Below are 22,179 nucleotides of genomic sequence, written 5' to 3' on the forward strand. Positions count from 1 at the left end.
TTACATATAAATGATTTCATTTAATTCTCATAATTAAAACCTATAATGTATCAATGTTATCATAATTCTCATTTTGCAAATTAAAAATATTCAGGCTCAAAGACGTTAGAGAACTTGTCCAAGATCACACAACTAAATAAAAAGCTGGCCTATGGAGTGGGGGGTGGGGGTGGGGATAATAAATAATCCACCCAGTCAGCACAAAAGTCCTTATCCCAGGACGAATTATAATGACATACAGAATGATGATAATGAGTTAAAATTTACTAAACGTTGGCAACTATGCAAAACACGTTACCTGCATTATCACATTTAATATTCCTAACAGCCCTGTAAGAGTCCATGATTAATCTTATTTGCAGATGATGTGTTTGAGTCCTAAAAAAGTGAAGAACTTTGCCCAAAGTTACAAGGTTAATAAGTGGCTGGCTTGGGTGTGATTAAAAATCACACAGTCTGACTCCAGAGCCCACGCTCTTAATCACTAGCCTATACTGTCTCCATGGCTCAAGATTACTAGAAATATGCAGAGGAAATACAATTAGGATAAGATACTTTTAGAGTGAATGATTAAATACTTTTAGAGTGGATGACAAAAATCAGAAAAACATTTTTGCTGTCCTACTTTTATAGTAGTAAAATTTAAGCAATGAAAGAACTAGAAAATATATATCCAAGAGAATTTCTAGATAAGGTTGAAAATTTAAATAAACTTATATCTGAAGATAAATTAATTTGAAGATGGTTTCAATTAGTGAATTTTGTATTATACTCCTAAAGAAAACCAAGGGTTCAGGGAGTAGATATTAAAAAAAGGCCATATAATTTTTCAATTCCAATTTACAGAGTTAGAGTATAGAATTCAGGGCTTCAGACATCCTCCTCTCCCACTCAAATTTTCTTTCACTATAGCATACTCACATTCTAAATGTATAATTCTGTTAGTGTTGTTAAAAGAGTTTTCATGTAAAAGAATAAATGCAAACTCAAAGTGATGATAAATGGAAATTGGAATTATCGGTATAAAGCATTTTTCTTTTCTAAAAAATAAAATTTCATAGCTCTATTCATTTAAAAAAACAGAAGTAATTTCAACCCAGTAGCACTGAGTACTCCTAGTATTCAGATTGTGGTATCAGAATATCATTCCCCACTAGGAAAGAAGTGGCTGATTTCTAAGTTTGAGGCAACAAATGTACAAGATGAGCCTGGGCATCTTATACCAAAAAAACAAGCAAGCTCTATCAAAGATTATTAGGATCATATACAAATAATATGGGAGTCAATGTAAAGAGGCTCCCATTAGTGAAAGACAGGACAACTCGAACATCAGCAAAAATGACAAAAGTTGACTGAAACACACCAAATATATTTTTAAATGGTTTCCAAAATGCCAAAAATTAATAGAGAAATAAATAAATCAACAAACAAACAAATACTGGGTATATCTTGTGTGCTGACCTTTATGAATTGGATCAATGGATTCTTTTGCATACTAGCTTTGCAGGCAATGGGATTCCACAGTAGGAGACTATAAGGTAAAAGACCAATAAGGGCAGGGAATATACCAGGGTGCCAAAAAAATGTATACACATGACTTGTATTCATCTTATCAGTATATATTGAGTATTAGAATTTTAATACAGTTTTTCATTTCTTAAAATGTGTATACATTTTTTTTTGGCACCCTCTGTATATTCCCTCGATCCCTTACGGACAGATCAACATGCTTCCACTTAAAACCACAGCCCCTGTCAGATAGCCCTCTCCACAGAGCTACTCTTCCCAATTGCTCTCTTCTCTTGTCCCTTCAGGTCTAGAGGTGATAGCAACTCATTGTTACTAGTCCCAGGGTACTGCACTATCCCTACCAATTTCTTTAAATATTGTCTATACCTTTGTAAATAGTGTCTTCCTTAAATTTCCCTCAAACTATACCATGTCTATCACACTAAAGCTCCAAATAACTTACTCTGAAAAGTGGCAATTAAAAAAAAAGAAATCTGTATTTTATTCATTGTATTTCATGGTAAGCAAACAGTCCTATAGATGATGAATGAAAATCCTTAAATTCTTAAGTCCTCTCAACAGAAGAATTACATTTTATAAATATGAAAAGAATGATAAAATGACAAAATCATTATTTTGGTATCCCTAATGAAAAAACTGATTCAGCTAAAGATCATAAAATGGATGAAACTATTAGATGAAAGGATGATGAAGACTGTTACAAAGGAAGTTATTATAGGCTGTCACCACCTAAACACCCTAATCAACCTTAGCATCACTAAGGGTGGGCCAGCCAAATATATGTGCCTCTTGAGGGGATGCAAAAGAAAATACAACCTAAGAAATACTCCTGACTAAAAATTCAAAATACTTAAATAAGCTTTTAAATCTAACTATCAACTAGCAGGAAATATGTAAGATACAGGAGCAAGTTAAGTGGTATCACAAGGAAACCAAAAGGAAAATCCAGAATGTGAAACATTGTAGAGTACCAATGGCCTAGTTTTCCCAACAAAACAATGGGGGACAGAGGGTGGGGTTAGGGAGTAAGGTTAGAGGAGATGGGGGGAGAAGACTGCTTTATTCATTAAAAAGAGACTTAAAAGACCTAATAAACAAAAGCAACAAGCAGACTTTGTCTGGATCCAGATACTAACAAAGCAACTGTAAAAAAGACATATGGTAGTATTTCCCCATATATAAGATGCTCTCATATATTAGGCGCACTTTAATTTTGGGGCCCGAAATTTGAAAAAAATGTATTACATAAAGTTATTGATTCATCATAAAATTCATACAACACCTCATCACTTGCGGTAAATGCAACCACTGTATAAGACGCACCCAGTTTTTAGATCCCAAATTTTTCGAAAAGGGGTGTGTCTTATACATGGGGAAATATGGTATGTCGTAGACAATCAGGAAATCTGAATATAAACCTCTTAGTTTTGTTAGATACTATAACAGTCATTGTGGTAATATAAGAAAATGTTCTGTTTTTGGGGGGTTTTTTTTAAAGGTGCTTATTGAAATATGCAAGGGTGAAATGACAATATCTGGGATTTACTTTTAAATATTTTGGCAAGGACAATGGTGATTGATGAAATAAGTGTGACAAAATTTTGAAAATTGCAGAATCTGGGTAACAGTGATTCACTATACATCTTTCCTATTTCAGCCTATGTTTGAAAATTTTCATTTATACAATTAACAAACAAAACAAAAATCCATGTTCCTTCCACTATAACCATAGTTTTTAAACACTTGAATGTGTCTACTCATAAGAATCCACATCTCGTGCAGAATCCTAGGACTCATCCCAAAACATTCTCATTTTGTTTGTCTGGGCATGGGCCCAGATTCCATTTTTAAGCAGTCCTCAAGCAAATCTGATACAGACAATCTACAGACTCATATCTCAAAATTATACACTTAGACTACTTACCACAAGTCTTTAAATATACCCCAAACCTTAAAGGAAAGTCATGATCATATCTCTTACCTCCCCTTCAAGCCTTACCCACTCCTATCTGCTCATAATTTATCCTTTTTTCTGAAACTATAAATTCTATGACAGCAGAGCCCATGTTTATTTTTATTCACCATGGTGTCCCCAGTGCCTATCAGAGTGCCTAGCACACAGTACATACCAAATAAAGTTTTTGTGAATAAATAAATGAATGAATAACAGCAAAGAGAATAAAGAAGAGTTAACTGCAGTTCGCTGTTTCAAAATTAGTTCCAGGGAACTATGAGATAAAATTTCAATTTCTTGCCAAAAGTCAATATAGGAAGTATGAAATAAAGACTAAAAATAAAGTAGGGAATAACAATAAAGTAATAAAAATAAACATACGAATAAAGAGGTGGCACAGGTTAGTCTACCTCTTAAATATGATGCAAGTATAAAACAACCTCCCCCCCTCATCAAACTTTGGACATTAATTTGTACATCCAACTCCCTACTGTTTAGAAACTATAATGAAATGTTCTCTTATATTTCACAATTCCAAACAAGGAAGGCAGGTATATTAGAGACGTAAACTATATGTATACATTTTAAAGAAAATATAAATGAATAACTCAATTAGTACTTTCTCTGTTCAAAAGCACAACCTCCTATAGTGATGAACATGTCACAAATGCAAAAAAAGAATATGTGCCAAATATAACAATTAAAAATTAGTTTAGGATGATCTTCCAAGGCTATATAGCACCAATTCCAAAAATAGCACTTAAAAAGATGGTTCCTATTCTTAAATTTCTACCCCAACACCATTTAACTTTTTAATTTTTTTTTTTAAAGATTTTACTGAAGAATTGGGGAAGGGGAACAGACAAGTTGCTGTCCTTTTGTTCTTCAGTCTACTGGAGGACGTCGCGTCACCGGCCCATGTTGGTATTATCATTGCGCTCTTCCCCGGTGAGGCAGTCGCTTGCCGGCCAATGGACAGCTGCTCACAGCGGCTCTTGGTAGCTCATGCTGGCTGCTGACCACTCACGGTAGCTTATGGCAGCCCACTGCAGAAGGGGCTGCAACCTACGCCGTTGACAGCGACTCACAGCAGCTCAGCTCCAGATCAGCTGTTGTTCACCATCTTAGCTGCAGAGGGCAGCGTCACAGTCCCGCATGTGGGATCCAAATCGGGGCCCTGCAGCTCAGAGCGGGCGTCCCAAGCTAACTCTTAACCAACGCGCCACACAGCCAGCCCTTAATTTTATTTCTTAAATAAATCAATTACACAACTCTAAGTTTTTATGAAAGTATAAAAAACAAAGACTCATAGAATTTGAGAGATACAATGGACATCAGCAATTACATGGCCCCACTCTTCATTTTAAAAATGGGGAAATTGAAGCCAAGAAAATAAAAAAGATTTACTTGGTTTCACATAGAGTTAATAGCAAAACAAAGATATGCCAATGCTCTGAATGTCTAGTCCAGCGTTCTTTTCACTACACCATAGCATATTTTAAAAAAATATTTTCCATTGTGAAATTCAGTACTATCTGTTCATCTTGTACATACGTGTGTGTGGTATTCATCAGCTATGCTTTGCACTTAAAAAGGATGTGCCTCTTTTTTAGTGGGGATGGGAATGGGCAAGTGGAGTTAATGGACTATCTTCAGCAACAGAACTACATACGCAGTATTTCCTAACATGTGGGTTTTTCTGTCATATATCATAATAGAATCTCTAGTTTTTAACACATATACACAGTATCAAAACTTATAATCATGAAATAAAACTGTAAAGTTAATGCAAAATCTAATCTAAAACTGAGAATTTACTTTGTTCATTATAAAATTTTATCTGTGGCTCCTTCTGGATTAAAAACATTTCTGACTCAAGAAATTAATGAATGGCCCAATTCATGTCTCAGCTGTTACTCTGAGCCACCTCTCTATACACCCACAGGGTGCTTCTAGTGCAAGAGGGCCTATTTACAGAACCCATACTGAAAATATAAAAGATCCACACAGAAAGAGAGCAAGATAACAACTAAATCTCTAAAAACCAGCTCCCAATTGCCTCTCTTATCAATCTAAACGGTTGGTACAAAGCAGTTATGTTATAAGCCATGACTGAATGAACAGTCTCCAAAAGCCCCTCCCCATTCTACTAAATCGCATCTAAATGTCTCCATTTTTCAGTTACAATTGGCTTAGACACTTCAATAAAGTACAGCTGGATTATAAATTTATGGGTATGGCTTGAAGTGTCAAATAAATTACTCTGCAGTTAGAGAAAACAATAAATTTCAACTTCCATCCTAATCACAATGACTAACATATAACAGGAATACTATAAAGAAAACAATTACTAACAAATGCTTATTAAATGCCATATGCTATGATAATTGCTTTATCTATATTATTTAACCCTTAAGACAATCTAGTACTATTATCTCCTCACTTTCCTGAAGATGAAACAAGCTTTGAGGGGTTAAAATAACACATTAGAAATCATCTAGTGGGCCGGCCGAGTGGCACACGTTGGTTAAGAGCTGGCTTGGGACGCCAGAGGGCCCCGGTTCCGATCCCACATATGAGGGCCAGTAACACTGCCCTCTACAGCTAAGATGCTGAACAACAGCTCAACCTGGAGCTGGGCTGCCGTGAGTCGCCAGCAACAGTGCAGGCTGCAGCGTCTGCTGCAGTGGGTTGCCATGGGCTACCATGTGTAGCCAGCAACCAGCGTGAGCGGCCGTCCAGAAGCCAGCAACTGATCTGCCTCACCTGGGAAGAGCGCAATGATGGTGCCAACTTGGGCCAGTGAAGCAACGTCCTCCACAACTAGACTGAAGAACAAAAGGACAGCAACTTGTCTGTTCCCCTTACCCTAATTTCCCAACGCTATTCCCATCCCCCAATTCCCCAATAAAAAATCTTAAAAAAAAAAAGGAAATCATCTAGTAAGTACATTGCAGAGCCTACATTTGAATTCAAATTTAGATCCTATACAAAGATTTGCTGAATAAATGGAGTAACTTTTTTTTTAAATTCTTGCAACACATTGACATGAAAACAGTCGGGTGCAAACTATCTAGATATGCAACTAATACTGGTAACACCCATTAACTCATAAATTATGAACACTGGCAGGCATATAGCTTTAAGGCCCAAAGAATTACCTCAGGTCTTTTCACTCTACCATCAGTACTACAACCCCAAATGTGATCAATTCAACTGGCAGGACACATACAGAGGGATTATAAAACAATAATCTAGAATCTGGATTGCTAGCCCAAATCTGTCGAAATAACTGTAAGTGTGGCCTAGGACTGCTAAAGTTCACAACAAAAATTCCAGTTGAGTGACAGGGAGTGGTGTTAATGACAAAGCAGGTAAGTATAAGGGAGAAAGTTTATTCTGGAAGAGGAGGAATCTGAGTGATAACATGACATCTAAGTAAAGATGTCTGGTAGGCAGTCAAATGTTTAGGATTTAAAACAGGAAAAAAGACTGAAAAATAAAGACTTGGATACCATGGGAATGAAAATGATAGTTGAAGCTATAAGAATGTATGAACTCTCCAAGATAGTAAAGAGAAAAATAAGTATTATAGGCCAAAGATTAAGGCTGAGAGAAAAAGAAATCAGCAATGAGAAGATGGAAAGCACTGGGTCATGGAAGACCAGGAAAAGGGAATTTAAAGTAAGAAAACTCAAAAACAAACACCTGAAACTTCATTTAGATTTGCCTTCTACATTCTAGAAAACTAATAAAAAATGATAGCAAGAAACATGTACAAAGGTAATAGCCGTGTTAAAGCTCAGTATGCACTATTCAACATTGGTTCCCTTCCCTCCTCTCTACCCACACAATACTACACATCTACCAGCTAAACAAAAACTATTTAGAATAAAAGTTCTTGCTCCTAACCGGCATTCTAAAGGAGTGTGGTAAACATGCTACAGGCAAGAGCTGTATTTTCAAGAAATGTATGTTAAACTTGAAGTCAAATACAGAGGGTGACAAAAAATATATATATACATTTTAAGAAAGGAAAATAACTGTATTAAAATTGTAATACTCAATATATACCAATAACAAAAGATGAATACAAGTCACATGTATACATTTTTGCCACCCCCAGTATATATTTAACCTTCCCACTACTACCACAAAGGTAGGTAGTACCTTTCCTCTTCCTTTTTAACTTACAAATCATATGCATTTTTTCCTCTTGAAAAATTAGACTTAATTAAACTCTGTCCCTTACTGTTTTCAGAGATACTCAAAACTATTGACAAATTGTTAACAAGCCCTAGAGGTAAAAAAAGCTGAAAAAAGAAAACAGCTCTTGATAATCATTATAAACTCATAAACATGGACCATTAGGTAATGGAACCACTAGGACACTGGAAAGAATCTGACTTGGAAAAAAACCAAGGTTGAGAACATGAAACAAGGTTTGCAACATGAAAAATGTGCTTATCTAGTTCGTAAATTATCCGAGTATGTATTCAAGAAAAGGTTGGTGGGCTGGCCGAGTGGCGCGTTGGTTAAGAGCAGGCTTAGGACACCAGCTCTGGGCAGCAGGGCCCCCCATTTGGGTACCACATGAGGGCCAGTGACACTGCCCTCTACAGTTAAGATGGTGAACAACAGCTCGACTTGGAGCTGGGCTGCCATGAGTTGCCAGCGATGGTGTAGGCTGCAGCCCCTGCTGCAGTGGGCTGCCATAAGCTACCATGAGTGGTTGACAGCTGGTGTGAGCTGCCGTGAGTGGCCATCCAATGGCCAGCAAGTGACTGCCTCACCCAGGAAGAGCACAATGATAATACCAACATAGGCCAGTGAAGCAACGTCCTCCACAACTAGACTGAAGAACAAAAGGAGAGCAACTTGTCTGTTCCCCTTCCCGACTCCCCAGCGCTGTTCCTCTCCCCCAATTTCCCAATAAAATCTTAAAAAAAAAAAAAAGAAAGAAAGAAAGAAAAGGTTGGATAACCACTTACCAGGGCTGCTTCTAGTTACATTACAAATATTAATATACATTAGTATTTCAACAACGAAAGAAAAGATATTTGGTGGGCAAGATGGTTTAAAAGACATTTGCCAGCAAACATTTCTAAACCCAAAAGTTTAGGAACTTTCATTTCTGAAGAGTGGGTCTAGTCAAGGAAGTAGAGAATAAACATAATTTGACAACTTTTTTTGAGATTACAAAAAAAACCCCTAGAACTTGAGTTTTGCACATGGCACATAATACATACTCAATAAGTACCAGTTAAATAAATCAACAAAGGTCAAAATAATAGAGAAAGGCAATTAATTTAAAAGTATTGTCCCTACAATACATGAGATGTCCAAAGTCCCAAGAGGGAAGAGTAAGAACAGACTCACTGAAAAAGGTGAAGCTACCTGATAGGTCATTCTGAATGGTAGAATGAATGAATACTTAATGATAAACATAAAATATCATGCAAAGAAAACTTATGCTAGACACTATAAAACTGGAAAAGGGATTTTATCTCCAAAGAAAATTTTAATCTTTACCAAGTTCAGATTAATATGGTTAATAAAATTTTAATAGCTGTCAATAAACAATTATGGAACTAAACAGAAAAAAAGAGCCAAGATTATAAGATTACAAGAGAGGGAAAAAATCTGTCTGTTGACTATTTTCTTTTTCAAAATGTTCTTTTAGAAATCCTGGGCTCCAAGACACTTGGGCTGTCCTAACTCTGAAAAGCCTTGATTGCCTACTTTCTTGACTTTTCTTCTTCAACTTTCATCTTTTACCCTTTTATCAATGAATCAGTTTCAACTTGCACCTCTGTGCAAAAGATTTCCAAATTGTTATTTTTAATTATGAGTGCAGTTTTATATCTCCAATAGTCTACAGGTCATTTCTTTGTAGTTGTCCCAGTATGCCTTCAAATATGCCTTCAAATACAGCAAATCTAAAATTAAATGTATCCCCTCACATATAACAAGTCTATTTTCCCACCTCATTTCCAAACTGGACTTGGCTGTTTTCACCCATGTTTTCATCAGTTTCCCTATAACCCAGACTCAAAAGTTTTAGAATCATCTAAGTGTCTCTCTGTTTGGTTCTTACTTCTCCACAACCCTGCCAATCAAGTTCCATCAATTCCTCCTTCCCTGTTCTAATATCCCAAGTTTGGGCTTCAATCATTTCTGGACTATTATAATAATTTTTTTAAAACTCCCCAATCTCACCTCATCTCTGCTCTCTTTCCACATAGCCCAACCTTCACATAACTACCAGATTCAACTTCTTCATTCATCTTGGCACAGTCTTGTTTGCAAATATTTTATAGACACAATATACTGAAGAAAATCTAAGCTCTTTAGCCTATTAAATCCTCCACACTAACCCCAATCTATCCTTCCAGCTTTATCTTCTGTTCCCCTAAACATGTCATAGCTAGTCATGTCTCCATCCTCTACATATTCATGCTATCCTCCAATCTCCCTCTGAATACCCTCTCTCTAAATCCTATCCATCATAAAGCATATATATCCTGGCTCTCTCAACTCAATGACTGCTTCTTTTTAATATCCAAAAGCATATTTACCCATAACAACTATTTGAAATTTATCACATATTTTCTCAATCTGTGAAGTGTCTTACCTTGTTTCTGTGTATGTATGTGAGATTAGGGCTTGTTTTCCTAAATAGATTAGCCTTTCAAGGAAAGAGTCCATGACTTACATTTCCTTGTATCCTCCACATTTCAATAAATCTGTGAGGTTCCCACCAAATGAAGCTATGGCAAGAAGCTAGGAGACAGCTTTAAAAAAAAATTGCCCGCCCTGTAATGTTGCTTCATGGAATAAGATCAAAAAAGCAAAGTAAAATCAAAGATACTATATGGAAACTAGATAAACATTAAAGAATTAAATTTCTTACAAGTTATAGAAAACCTTACTACAAAGATGTGTTCTAATTCCTTCCACTTCTCTCATTCAATAAAACGTTTTAAATTGTATTAAGCATCAATCGACCCTCCTTTCTGTTTCTCAGTCTGAAGAGCATCCACAATGTGGGTTAGACATTTCAAACACAAAACTCCCAAGTCTCATTTTGTAGTCAAGAATGTTTAATTTTGAAAGCTTTGGGAGGAAAAAAGTCTTTAAAATCATAAACATTTAAAAATATATAGAGGTATGTAGACTAACTAAAATAAAATGCATGTTAATTTTAAACTACATGATTTTCCTGATTCAAGAGAATTTTAAATGGTATTAATTCCTCCAAATGGCATAACAGTACTTGTTCACTTAATCTAATTCCAAATACTGTGTACATCTAACATCACTTCTGAGGATATAAATTACTATCCATATACATTTTCCCTGCAACTTTAGAGATTATGTGGTTTTGTTTTGACTAAAATAGAATTATTATATAACTTTCAGTTGTTCAGTGAAGTAAAAGGAGAAACTCGCTTACAGTTTGCAACTATTAGTACTGGAGGAAAGTGACAAAACTTAACAAAACTTAAAAACTGCAGTCTGTCTATGCTATCAATCACTGATGAATTTTTAAAATAGGATTTTGGCCTTTCATATCATAAAAACTTCTTTAGGCTCTTTTAAAAGTGACAATGTTAATTAAGCACACCACCACCAAAAAAGGCAGGTAAAATATCTGTGCAGTACTTTTGTAAATCAACAATATTGCAAAAGACGTTAATATTGTGATGACCTATCATCAATTTCCCTGTGTTTTTACACTCTAGTCCAGCAAAAAGTTCTTTCAAACTCGTCACCTGTGACATTTTGGCTCAAAAATCACTTCCTCAATATCGATTCTCTGTTGTCACTTCCAAGTCTAAAATACTAAACCTTTAGGAGCTAAATCACTGTAAATAAAAGTGGTCTTTCCAATAATACTGTCAAACTGATCACAAAGATCACTAAGCTCTCCATTCAACAAACTATATATATGCACCAATAACTTTGACGTGGTAACTTTTTATATGATGCCTGCAATAGAGGTTTATAAGTACCTTTTGTGTAATGATGAACTAGTCAGAACCAAAAGTTCAGAGAGTGGCTGTTAGTACAGAGTCAGTCCAATGATAAATGGGGCCACAGCATGAGATTTCAGTGGTTCTCTAAGATTCTTCGGGGAAAAAAACAACATATTTTGGTGTTGTCCAAGATTATGCACGCCTGAAACTTTCTTTGGCAGATAACTAGACTGAAAGCAAGAGGGAGGCAAATACATACAGAACCACAAACAAGAAAACTCTGCTACTTACCAGCAAACAATCCGAATTCACTTCCGATTTGGGATCCCGCAGCAGGTTGTCGATTTTTTCAAACCGTGTCTCAAAACTGTCCCCAGTCGACATGTTGCCGCTACTGTGACAATACCCTCGTACCAGCACCAGCAGCGGAAAGCAATTTCAACCAACTTCCTCCGGCGGTGGGTTAGCGGCCACGGGGCAGAGGAGCCGGAACCTCAGGGTCACCAGGTGCGCCCGGTTCCCCCTCCTCCCCCTCACTGAGGGGATCTCCGCTCTCCAAACCCCGGGCCGGGGGCAACAGCGACCCACAGCCGCTCGTACGCCCAAAGTCGCATCCCACCCGGCAACTCCTCACAACAGCCGACAGCGCCGTTGCCACCAGCCTCGTCGCTCCGGAGAGGTGCTTCAGCCTAGCGGGCCCCAGCCGCCTTCGCCAAGGAGGGTTCCCCGTCCCGAGATGGGCAAGAGCGGGGAGAGAAAGAGAAGCAGGGTGGAGACTCCTCCGGGCAGCAGGGGAGGGAGAAGAGGAAAGGCGAAAGCGAAGGGCGGGTGCGGAGCTGTGCCAGCTGCCGCTGCCGCTGCCGCCGCTTGGGCCACGGGCCGGGCCCGCTCTGCTCTGAAGAGCTGTAGGCGGTCTATCCCCGCATCCCTGGCTCTGCTTGGCCCGGGCCGATTCTTCTCGGTCAAGAGCTGGTCCCCCCGGAATAGTCTCACTTTCCCATTTTGTCCGGTCGCTGCTGGGGCGTCTGCCGCGGTGTCCGGCGGGGCAGGGCGAGGTCGGTGCCCGATGGAGACGTAGGAAAGCCTGGAGAGCGAGCGGTGAGGAAAACGAGTCGGGTCCGGGCGGCTGCTGATGGGGGAGCTTCTGGGAGGCGCTGCGGCCCCGGCTGGGGAAAGGGCGAGTGGCGACGACGAATGCCTGGGGGGGTGGGGCGAGGGGGGCCGTAAGGGACTAATATGTCCGCCTTCCTGTTCAAACAAACGGAGACCGCCGGCACGGACTGCGCATGCGGGGCGCGGACGTTCGGAAGGGGAACAGGCCCGGCGCCGGGCGCGCGCACGCCGGCGCCTTCTCAAGGCGGGGCGCGCCCTTGGCCTAGCAGACGGCCTGGGAAGGCTGGCAGCGGGGAGGGTCTGACAGGGTGCGTCAGGCGGTACAGCCCTTGCCCTGGCAGGCTTTGGAGGAGCCACACAGGTCTCCGGAGCTGCTGTGGCGGTCCGGGCGGAGGTGGTGCTCTCGCTGCCTCTGTTCGCGTCCTGGCAGCTGCCTCAGCTCTGCTTCCTCTGGGCTACAGCAGTCTGGAGAATCGGACTAAAAAGAAACGGTGCTTGTTATTGTTATTTTGGAGATAGGTTTTCTTGTTTTTGTTTTTTTAGGCAGGTTGCCTTTTTGCTGGCAAGCACCAGCATTTTAGCACCAACGGGGTTTGGTGTACTTCGTCGTCGGTCCTCCATGAACCCTACAACGTTTTACTCGTCTATGATTCCATGGGAAAACTACAAAGCAATGCCGTACTCAGCCCTCCTAAGCCGAGAGTGTGTGTCAGGGGAGTATTAAAATAATGACTCCGGAAGATATAGTCAATAGAAGTCAAGCTCAATTTAGTTTAAAAGAAAATCTCATAGAAAAAAATCATTATTTTTAAGTTATTCATACTAGTTCTCCCACACCATTAACGCTCCCATTGTAGGTCTCTTCTTGATGTGTATAATCTTCCCGTTTCAATTTCAAAACGTACAGTGAAACTTAAAATTGTGATTTTACTAGAACTAATGTAGATAGAACATGTAAATAATAAGTATTTCCTCCTAATTCAATTGCTTCATTGAATGTGGTGTGAGTGTGAAAGACTTGTTACTCAACCTGCTTGTAATGTTCTTCACTGCTTTCAGTAGGAAATCTACCTTAATTTATTTCTAATCAATCATAATTTTGCTCAAAGGCCAAGTTATATTGCTAGAGATAGAAAACTTGGATGTTTTACCCCACACTGGAAAATGCTACAGATGAACCAATTTTCTTTCTATATAAAAAGGATTGTACAGCATCTGATCAGTCCACCAACTTTCTGATGTGTCAGAGGTTAGGAAAATGTTAGGTTATTTGAAAAACAAGTATTCTGTTTTCATTTTATTATATAGAAGGAATATTTAGATATAAAATACACTGTGTAAATCAAAATAGAAAGTTAAGTTCACAAAAATTGTATCAAAGACAACAGCTAGACAAAATTCAGGTATTTCATTAAATACTTTTGCAGTGACTTTTCTTGGCTCCAGTATTTTAAGCCAGTCATGTGAATTAAATTTATTTTTAAGCATAGGGCTTAAAATAAATCTGGCAGTTTCCCTAAATTTCCTAAACACTGCTTGTCCTTTTTTATTACCATTTTTAGGTATTCTTAGGAATTTTGTTGTTTCTCAGAGACTATGAGCATTATGTTGCTTTCCATTTGGACACGTGAAAAAGTGCAAGTAGCTAAGACTACATGAGTGGCACTGATAAATGCAAGTGGAACTGAAAATCAATCTGGCAAAGTTACTAGAAAAATATGTGTGGTCTATATATGTTACTTACCTACAGGGTTAATCTGATGATTATAACCCCCCACTAGTTGTCTGGGCTCTGTATCAATGTTTTGTGTTTTTTTAAAATAGAAAAGTTCTCACCTGTAATATGGTAGAATCATGACATTAAAGTTCCTTCCAACTTTAAAATTTTGTTGTCGAATTGTGACCAGTCTTTTCAAAAGCACTGTCGATATTTGAGATCACCCTTAAGGTATATTTTAAGACCCTAAGTCAATTGCAAAATATTGCTATCATGTATAAATATAATAAAAACATAATAATTATACAGATTGAGTGCTTACCATGTGCTAGGTTCTAATCCATGTACTTTATACATAGTATTTATTAAAACTTCAAGAGATCTCTGCTATGATTATACCTACATCACAGCTGGGGAAACTGAGGTGCAGAAAGATATGTTATTTTGCTAAAGGTTATGACAGACCCAGTTTGGAACAGAGGCAGTCTGACTTCAATGTCCCCACTTGTAAGTGCTGTGTATGTTAACACTATCCAATCCTTAAACAATAACAAGTATTTCATAATAGTATTGTTTACATTAGCACAGATTTAATGATTCCATGTAAAAGAAGAAATTATAAAATTTGCAATGTGATCAGTATGATTACAGTCCCTAGGGAAAGATGTGAAATGATTTTACCAAGGTTCAGAATAAAAAGGACCTTAACAATGTTCAATAACAGTGGCTTCACTAGAGGTTCCCAAACACTAGGTCCAAGAAACAGTGGCAGTTCTTGATGGAGTTTTCCTGACCTACACCAAAATGAGAAGAATAAAGACATATTACTATATATTTTCATAAAGTAAGCATTTCTAATTTAAGACTGTTCTTCAATCCGAAATTCTCTTTATTACTTTTTTAAAAAAATTAAATGGACTTTTCCTTTAAGAAGAAAGAGTAATCGTTAATAGTATGGTTTTTATTGTTTTTACTTTGAAATTTAAAAAAGACCAAGTTGACGACTCTATGCAAATATATAGATTAAGTTAGTTATATCTTAATTTTTCTGGCTTTGGAATTCAAACATCTGGAAATGTTTAATTTAGATAAGACTCATTCTAGGACCTAATGAAAAGACTGCAATTCTGAAAGAATTTCAGACATATTTGGGAGAGGTTATGGAAAAATAAGAAAGATTTGGGTGTAGACTTGTGTATAGTGAAAGACAATTAAGTTGAGCATTACTTGCTTTTGGTTATTTGGTAGGAAATAGAAATCAGTTTAATGTTTGTCGTACTGGCCTTTTGAGCATTTTGAGCCTTGCCTCTGCTCCCGGCCCGCTCCAAACTCTTAGGAGTGTACTTTTTCTCCTAATAATGACTCCCTGGCCCTGGCGCTGGCCCTTGCCCTGGGCCCCCTTGAGCCTTTTGAGCTTCCTTTGCTTGGCCCGCTCCAAACTCTTTGGAGTGTACTTTCTTTTCTAATAATGGCCCTTGAGTCATTCTCTGCTGCTCAGACCTGCTTCTGCTTCTTTGAAATGTATTTTTACTTCTAATAAACTCCTTTTCTGCAACTTTACCTCTCTGGTCCATGTCTCCATTCCTAGGTTCCACGAGACCACGACCCCAGCACAAGAAATACCCTACATTATTTGGGGGCTCGTCCAGGACCGAAGGAGAGGTAAATAAAAAATAATAATAATGTTTATGGTATTTCTTTCGTAAGCATTGGTGTGGTAGCTAGCCTCCAAAGATGGCACCCAAAGAACCATATCTCCCAGTATAAATGTTTATGGAATTTCCCCCTGCGTTGAATCTGGACTGAGGCCTTGTGACCTGCTTTAACCAATATAATGCAGCAAAAATTGCACTGTGTCAGTGTCAGGCCTAAACTTTATGAGAGCTTGCTTGCTTGGCAACTAACCATTTAGTACTCTGGGAAGTCCGACTAAACTAAGATCACCATGGTGTGAGGAAACCCCAGCTAACTAACCACATGAAGAGATCACATAGAAGACAACTGAGGAATCCAGCAGACCTTGGAAACACAGACCCCAGATTTATGACCCAAGTTGAACCACTCCAGCAGCCCCTAGCCATTTGAAACACCCCAGATGCCACGAGGAGCAAAAACAAGCTAATCCCTCCAAGCACTGCCCACTCATGAACAAATAATAAAATGGTTGTTACTTTGAGCCAATAAGTTTTAGGGGTAGTTTCTCAGCAATAGATAATCAAAGCAGTTGGATTTCAGGAAAAGAATTATTCATAGTAAAGTGTATATATATAGATATATATTGAGAGTACCTTTTATACTTTTTAATATTAACCACTATCGATGAAAGCTGTCCACATGGAGCATTGTAAAGGAATGACAAATTAATTCATGTTTACTGTTTTCGACAAAAGTTTGTACAAAACAAATGTAAAATCTTTTTTAAAATTTAAGGAATGCTTCCAGATTTAAAAAATTATTATAAAGTTACCAAATTCCCATATAAACACATTTTTACCTGTATTTTTATATTTTCTTATTTAGTGCATAATGTCTATTCTGTCTAAAAAATATTCCAAAAATTCAGGTACATACTGTATATTCCATATCAATTGTAATTCAGTGCCAATAAATTGCATGTAATTTCAAAAATGCATACCACAAATGTGTTAAGAATGTGATGTGGCTAAGTTCCTATAGAAACTTTAGCTAACATTTCCAAGAAAGTACTTACTATGTTTACTATAACTTTCCAAAAGGGCATTAAATTTTTTTTAATGTAGGGCAACTTCACTTGATTCTGAACAACTTTAGTAAACAGAAAGTTGTGAAAATGTAGGTTCAGTTCTGTTTTAACAGGTTATTTTTATATGATTAATACTTACCCCGAAGTAGTTTATATGTATATATTTTTCTACATCTGAGAAGTGAATCAGGTAGAATATGTTCCTTTATGTAAGAGAGCTCCTATTAAATTCAGCCAAGCTTTTCTTTTCTTTCCACAGAACAGTCAGGCTTGGGAGTCAGTGTATTTTGACAATTTAGATCTACTACAGCCTTGGTGCCACTAAAGCAGAGTTGGTGATGCCAGCAACTACCAAGATTACAGCAAGGAAAGCATAGGGCAAACAGTGAGCACAGTGTGCCCTTAAGGGCTTCTCCTGACTCAGCCTGGAATGCCTTCCTCTAACATATGTTTTTTATTTCTTAGAAGCTGCTGTTCCATTCAACTGCAAAAAATACTTACATTGACCCTAGAAATGGAATAAAGAAACAGATTTCTGTAAAACAACTCCCCTGCTCTATGCCATTGCCATCTTGGGGACCCTACTGTTACCACACTCACATACCCAAGCATGCAAGTGACTAATATTACAATTTATTCCAAGGATAGGGACTGTTATGTTTGTGCCTCCCCCTACCCGCTCCCGCCAGCCTCCGGAGATGGTGGGTATGTGACCAAGGCAAGAGAAGGAAACCCAGATTAAGGAGAGAATAACACATACACATAGTTAGTCACATACCCTCTCATTTATTGCAACAGCCTCCTATCCAAATTTCCCCATCTGACCCAGCACCATTCCACTGAGTCTCAAGGCTAAGTGTGCTCTCTAACCCATTGCTTTTTAGGTTCCTACATCTTCCTCTTTAGAGCCCTTAAATTGGTGAATTGCCTTTTTTGGCATTGACTGGCTCTTTACCCAATATCTGCTTCCCTTTTTTTATTCATCACAACGTTTGTTACTACCTTCAGTCCCAATTTTAAGACTTCCATACCAACCAAACACCTAGAAACAGAAAAATGTCTGTTTCTGGCATTTCACCATTTTTCCCTTCCTTCCATCATTCAAACACCTGAAATATAACATCTTCCCTAAAATCTCGGTAACTGGAATAGAGGCACTGATCCCTCAAACCCACCCATCAACATGTAAGTATTACCCATATACACTCTACATATTCTTTCCTAACCATGACACTTTATGCACTTTACCCCCTTTTTATTTGCAGACAGTGTAAATAGTCTGCCAGTTGAATTTATACATTTGTTTTTGTTTATGCGTTCTTGTCATTGGTGCTTCATACATGCCCTGGGTCACAGACTAGGACTTTAAAAGCAATAATCATGTTTTTCTTTTCATTATATAAATAGTACATGCTTATTTTTAAAATTTTAGAAAATAAAGAAAAGTAAGACAGAGACCAAAAAGCACTCATATACCCACCACTCACTATTGAAAAACTCCAAGTTTTTCTTTTATTTTTTTCCCCTGCAAAAGGATTTTTTTTATTTACATGCTGTGTATAATTCTTGTATACTTTTTTCAGCTACATAATCATATAAACATTTTTCTTTAAACATAACTTTCAACAGCTGCATAATATTCCATTCCAGAAGTTTATCATAGTTTATTTAACCATTACTCTGTTCATCCTATAAATAGTGCTACTATAAACATTTTTATGCATACAGCCTTTCCTTAATTGAGAATTATTTCCTTAGATAAAATAAAAGCATTTTAAACACTTTTTGATACTTTTGCCTAATTGTTTCTCAAGATAGCAATGCAAGTTTACATTCCCACTAGGTTTATGTCCCTTTTTTTATCATGGTCTCCCCAGCACTGGGTGTCATTATTAACATCTTATCTCATTGTTGTATAAATGTGCATTCTTGATTACTACAAGGTTGAATATTTTACTCTGTTTGTTAACTACTTGTTTTTCTATGAATTAATTTATAATCTGTGCTTATTCATCAACTGGGTCTTTTTCTTATTGATTTGTATGAGCATATATATATATATATATATATATATGTCTCATATGTCTTAAGGAGACTACCCTTTGTTTTTGTTTTTGTTTTTATAAAGTTTTTTTTTTTAATTGGAGAATTGGGGGAGGGGAACAACGTTGGGGAATTAGGGAAGGGGAACAGACAAGTTGCTGTCCTGTCCTTTTGTTCTTCAGTCTAGTTGTGGAGGACATTCGCTTCACTGGCTCATGTTGGTATTGTGATCATTGTGCTCTTCCTGGCTGAGGCAGATCGGTCGCTGGACCTTGAACAGCCACTCATGGTGGCTCACGGCCGCTCGCGCTGGCTGTCAGCTGCTCACGCTGGCAGTCAGCTGCTCACAGCAGCCTACTGCAGCAGGGGCTGCAGCCTACACTGTTGCCGGCGACTCTCAGCCGCCCAGCTCCAGGTCGAGCTGTTGTTCAGCATCTTAGCTGTAGAGGGCACAGCGTCACTGACCCTCATTTGGGATCTGAACCAGGGCTGCTCAGAGCTGGCGCACCCAAGCCAACTCTTAAGCAGCACGCCACTCAGCCAGCCCCTAACCTTTGTTTTATAATTGAAAATATTTTTTCTATATTTAAAAATTTTGAGGGTATTTGCGACATTCAAAATGTTTACATTTTAAAAATTCTGTCAAATCTGTGACTTTTTAAAGTATTTATTTTACTATTTTTATGTTTAGAAAGTCCTTCCACCTTCCAAAAGTTTGATATATATTTCTATTTTTTTGTCCCCTTCCCCTACCCACACCATGGCTTGTTGCTTTTTTTCTTACTTTTTAAATTCCGGTTGAAATGTATTTTGATATATCAAATAAAATGAGAATCTAGGGTCTAGCCGAGTGGCTCAGTTGGTTAAGAGTTAGCTTAAGAGTGCAAGCTCTGAGCAACAGGGCAGCCGGTTCGATTCCCACATGGGCCAGTGATGCTGCATCTGAGCTGAGCTGTTGCTGAGCTGCCAACTGGTGGCAGGATGGCTCAGCTGGTGAGAGCACGTGCTCCTACCAACAAGACTGCCTGGTTGGTGAGCTACACCTGCAGGCAGCTAAGACTGAACTTGGCACCTTGGGCTGAGCTGCCACCCGGATGGCTCAGTAGATAGAGTGCATACTCTTAATAAGGCTGCCAGGTTCGACTCCCTCATGGGATGGTGGCTATGCCCACCTGCAACTAAGACTGAACTTGGCACCTTGAACTAAGTTGCCCCTGGATGGCTCAGTGGATAGAGCATGCGCACTCTTAATAACAAGGCTACTGGTTTGACTCCCACATGGGATGGTGGCTACACCCACCCGCAACTAAGATTGTAACACAGCACCTTGAGCTTAGAGGCCACGAGCTGCTGGCAGCCAGATGCCAACTGGTGCCTTCCACAACTAAGATTGAAGAACAACAACTTGGCTGGTTCCCCTCCCCCAATTCCCCCCAAATTCCCCAATAAAAAAAAAATCTAATTGTATATTTTCAAGTTGCTAAGCAATTCTATCAATACCATTTATTAAATAAGCTTGTCTTTATTGATTATGTTATTTTCAATATCATATTAATTATAATACATAATTGTATTTATTCCTGAACTATTGTATTCCATTCTAGATATATTTATTCCACTAGTATAATAATATAACTATAGTTAATAGCCCAGAAAAAGTATTTTTTTCTTTGTTTTCTTTTAAAATAAATTCCTAAGCTATTTTAACCACTTAGTCTTACATATGATTTTTAGAATAACTTTTCAAGTACCTGCCCACTCCCCTGCATTCCGTTGCCATTTTAACTGAAAACATTTTGGACTTATAACTTAATTTGGAAAGAAAATCTTTATGATAATTTATCTTCCCAATAAAAAATTAGTAACTTTTACTCAGAATTTTAAAAATATGTATTTTGACAAAATTTTATGGATTTTATCACCTGAACCACACATATTTCTCACTGAGATTATTTATGGGTATGCGAAAATTTTGATTGCAGTCCTGAATAGGACCTTTGTTTTGATTATTTCATGATTTTTGATACAAAGGAATATTATTGATTGTGGTATATTTAGCATCTTTTACCCGGCCATTTAACTGAACTGCTATTGGGTCTATAAAATTTTCTTAATTGTTTTGAAATTCTTAAGTATTGATATTGATAACTATCATGTTTCAACGAGTGAAAGACATCATTATTATTAAATGTAAGATATGTAATTATTTTACATTCTATCAAAAGGAGGGGACACTAACAAACTGTGACAAATCACTGGTTCTAGGATGTATCTCAATTTTGGAGAGGTTAAAATGTGAAAAAAGGGCAAATCATAGATTTAATAAAATATCATAGATTTCTAAATAATGATATTTGGTTTCTTTCTCAGCAATAATCACATCTCCCATCTATTTCAGGTCTCAGTCACTTAGCCAGAGCAATTTAGGTAGATGACAAGCATACTTGTTCTTTGCCAGTTTTCCACAGAGATAATTCATCTTTAAACATGGTGTTAAGTTTTGATTAAAATGAATATCATGTTAAGATGGTATCTTTCCATTCACTAATGTAATAATTTCAGTCAAATACTAACTTCATTTCTTTTTTTGTTTTTGTTTTTTTTGTCTTTAGCTGAGCCATCCTGCCACCTGTTGGCAGCTCAGCAGCAGCTCAGCTCGGGCTGGGCATCGAACCACTGTTGCTCAGAGCTCAAACTCGTGAGCGAGCTCTTAACCAACTGAGCCACTTGGCCAGCCCTCTAACTTCATTTCTACATGTGCTGCTATTTACTTAACATTTTTCTTAAATTATGTCACTTTTTAGTTGTAAATTTATTTAAATTGAAACCTTTTACCATTATACAAGATGGAAAAACAGAATCACTTCCCATAAATGAAAGGTAACCATAAAAAACAAAGTAACACAAAACAATGTTATAAAATTCTGTTTACTTGCTGTTGCTTGCTTAGGGCTCAGTCTGAACCTCATACCAATGACATGAGATGCCTGACAGTTAAGTTCGCAAACTCATCCTAGAAAAAGTGCTCCATATCTCATTGCTGAATATCACTACAGTCTTGGGAAGCTATGCACTGATGCCAGTACCTAGTCCACTCTTCAAAGCAATTTTGGAACTCTTT

General features: G+C 37.8%; 1 protein-coding gene across 1 annotated transcript in view; it reads right to left on the bottom strand.

The window, feature by feature from the left end:
- ROCK1 (Rho associated coiled-coil containing protein kinase 1) overlaps nt 1-12,623 on the bottom strand; it is a 156,572-nt gene extending 143,949 nt beyond the window's left edge. The window contains exon 1 of the mRNA XM_019653871.1: nt 11,755-12,623. Coding sequence (XP_019509416.1) covers nt 11,755-11,847 — 93 coding nt within the window. The 5' untranslated portion in view covers nt 11,848-12,623. The remainder of the gene's footprint in view (nt 1-11,754) is intronic.
- Between the last annotated feature and the right edge of the window lie 9,556 nt (nt 12,624-22,179).

This window comes from Hipposideros armiger, unplaced genomic scaffold, assembly GCF_001890085.2.
Source record: "Hipposideros armiger isolate ML-2016 unplaced genomic scaffold, ASM189008v1 scaffold_209, whole genome shotgun sequence".
Taxonomy (NCBI): Eukaryota; Metazoa; Chordata; class Mammalia; order Chiroptera; family Hipposideridae; genus Hipposideros; species Hipposideros armiger.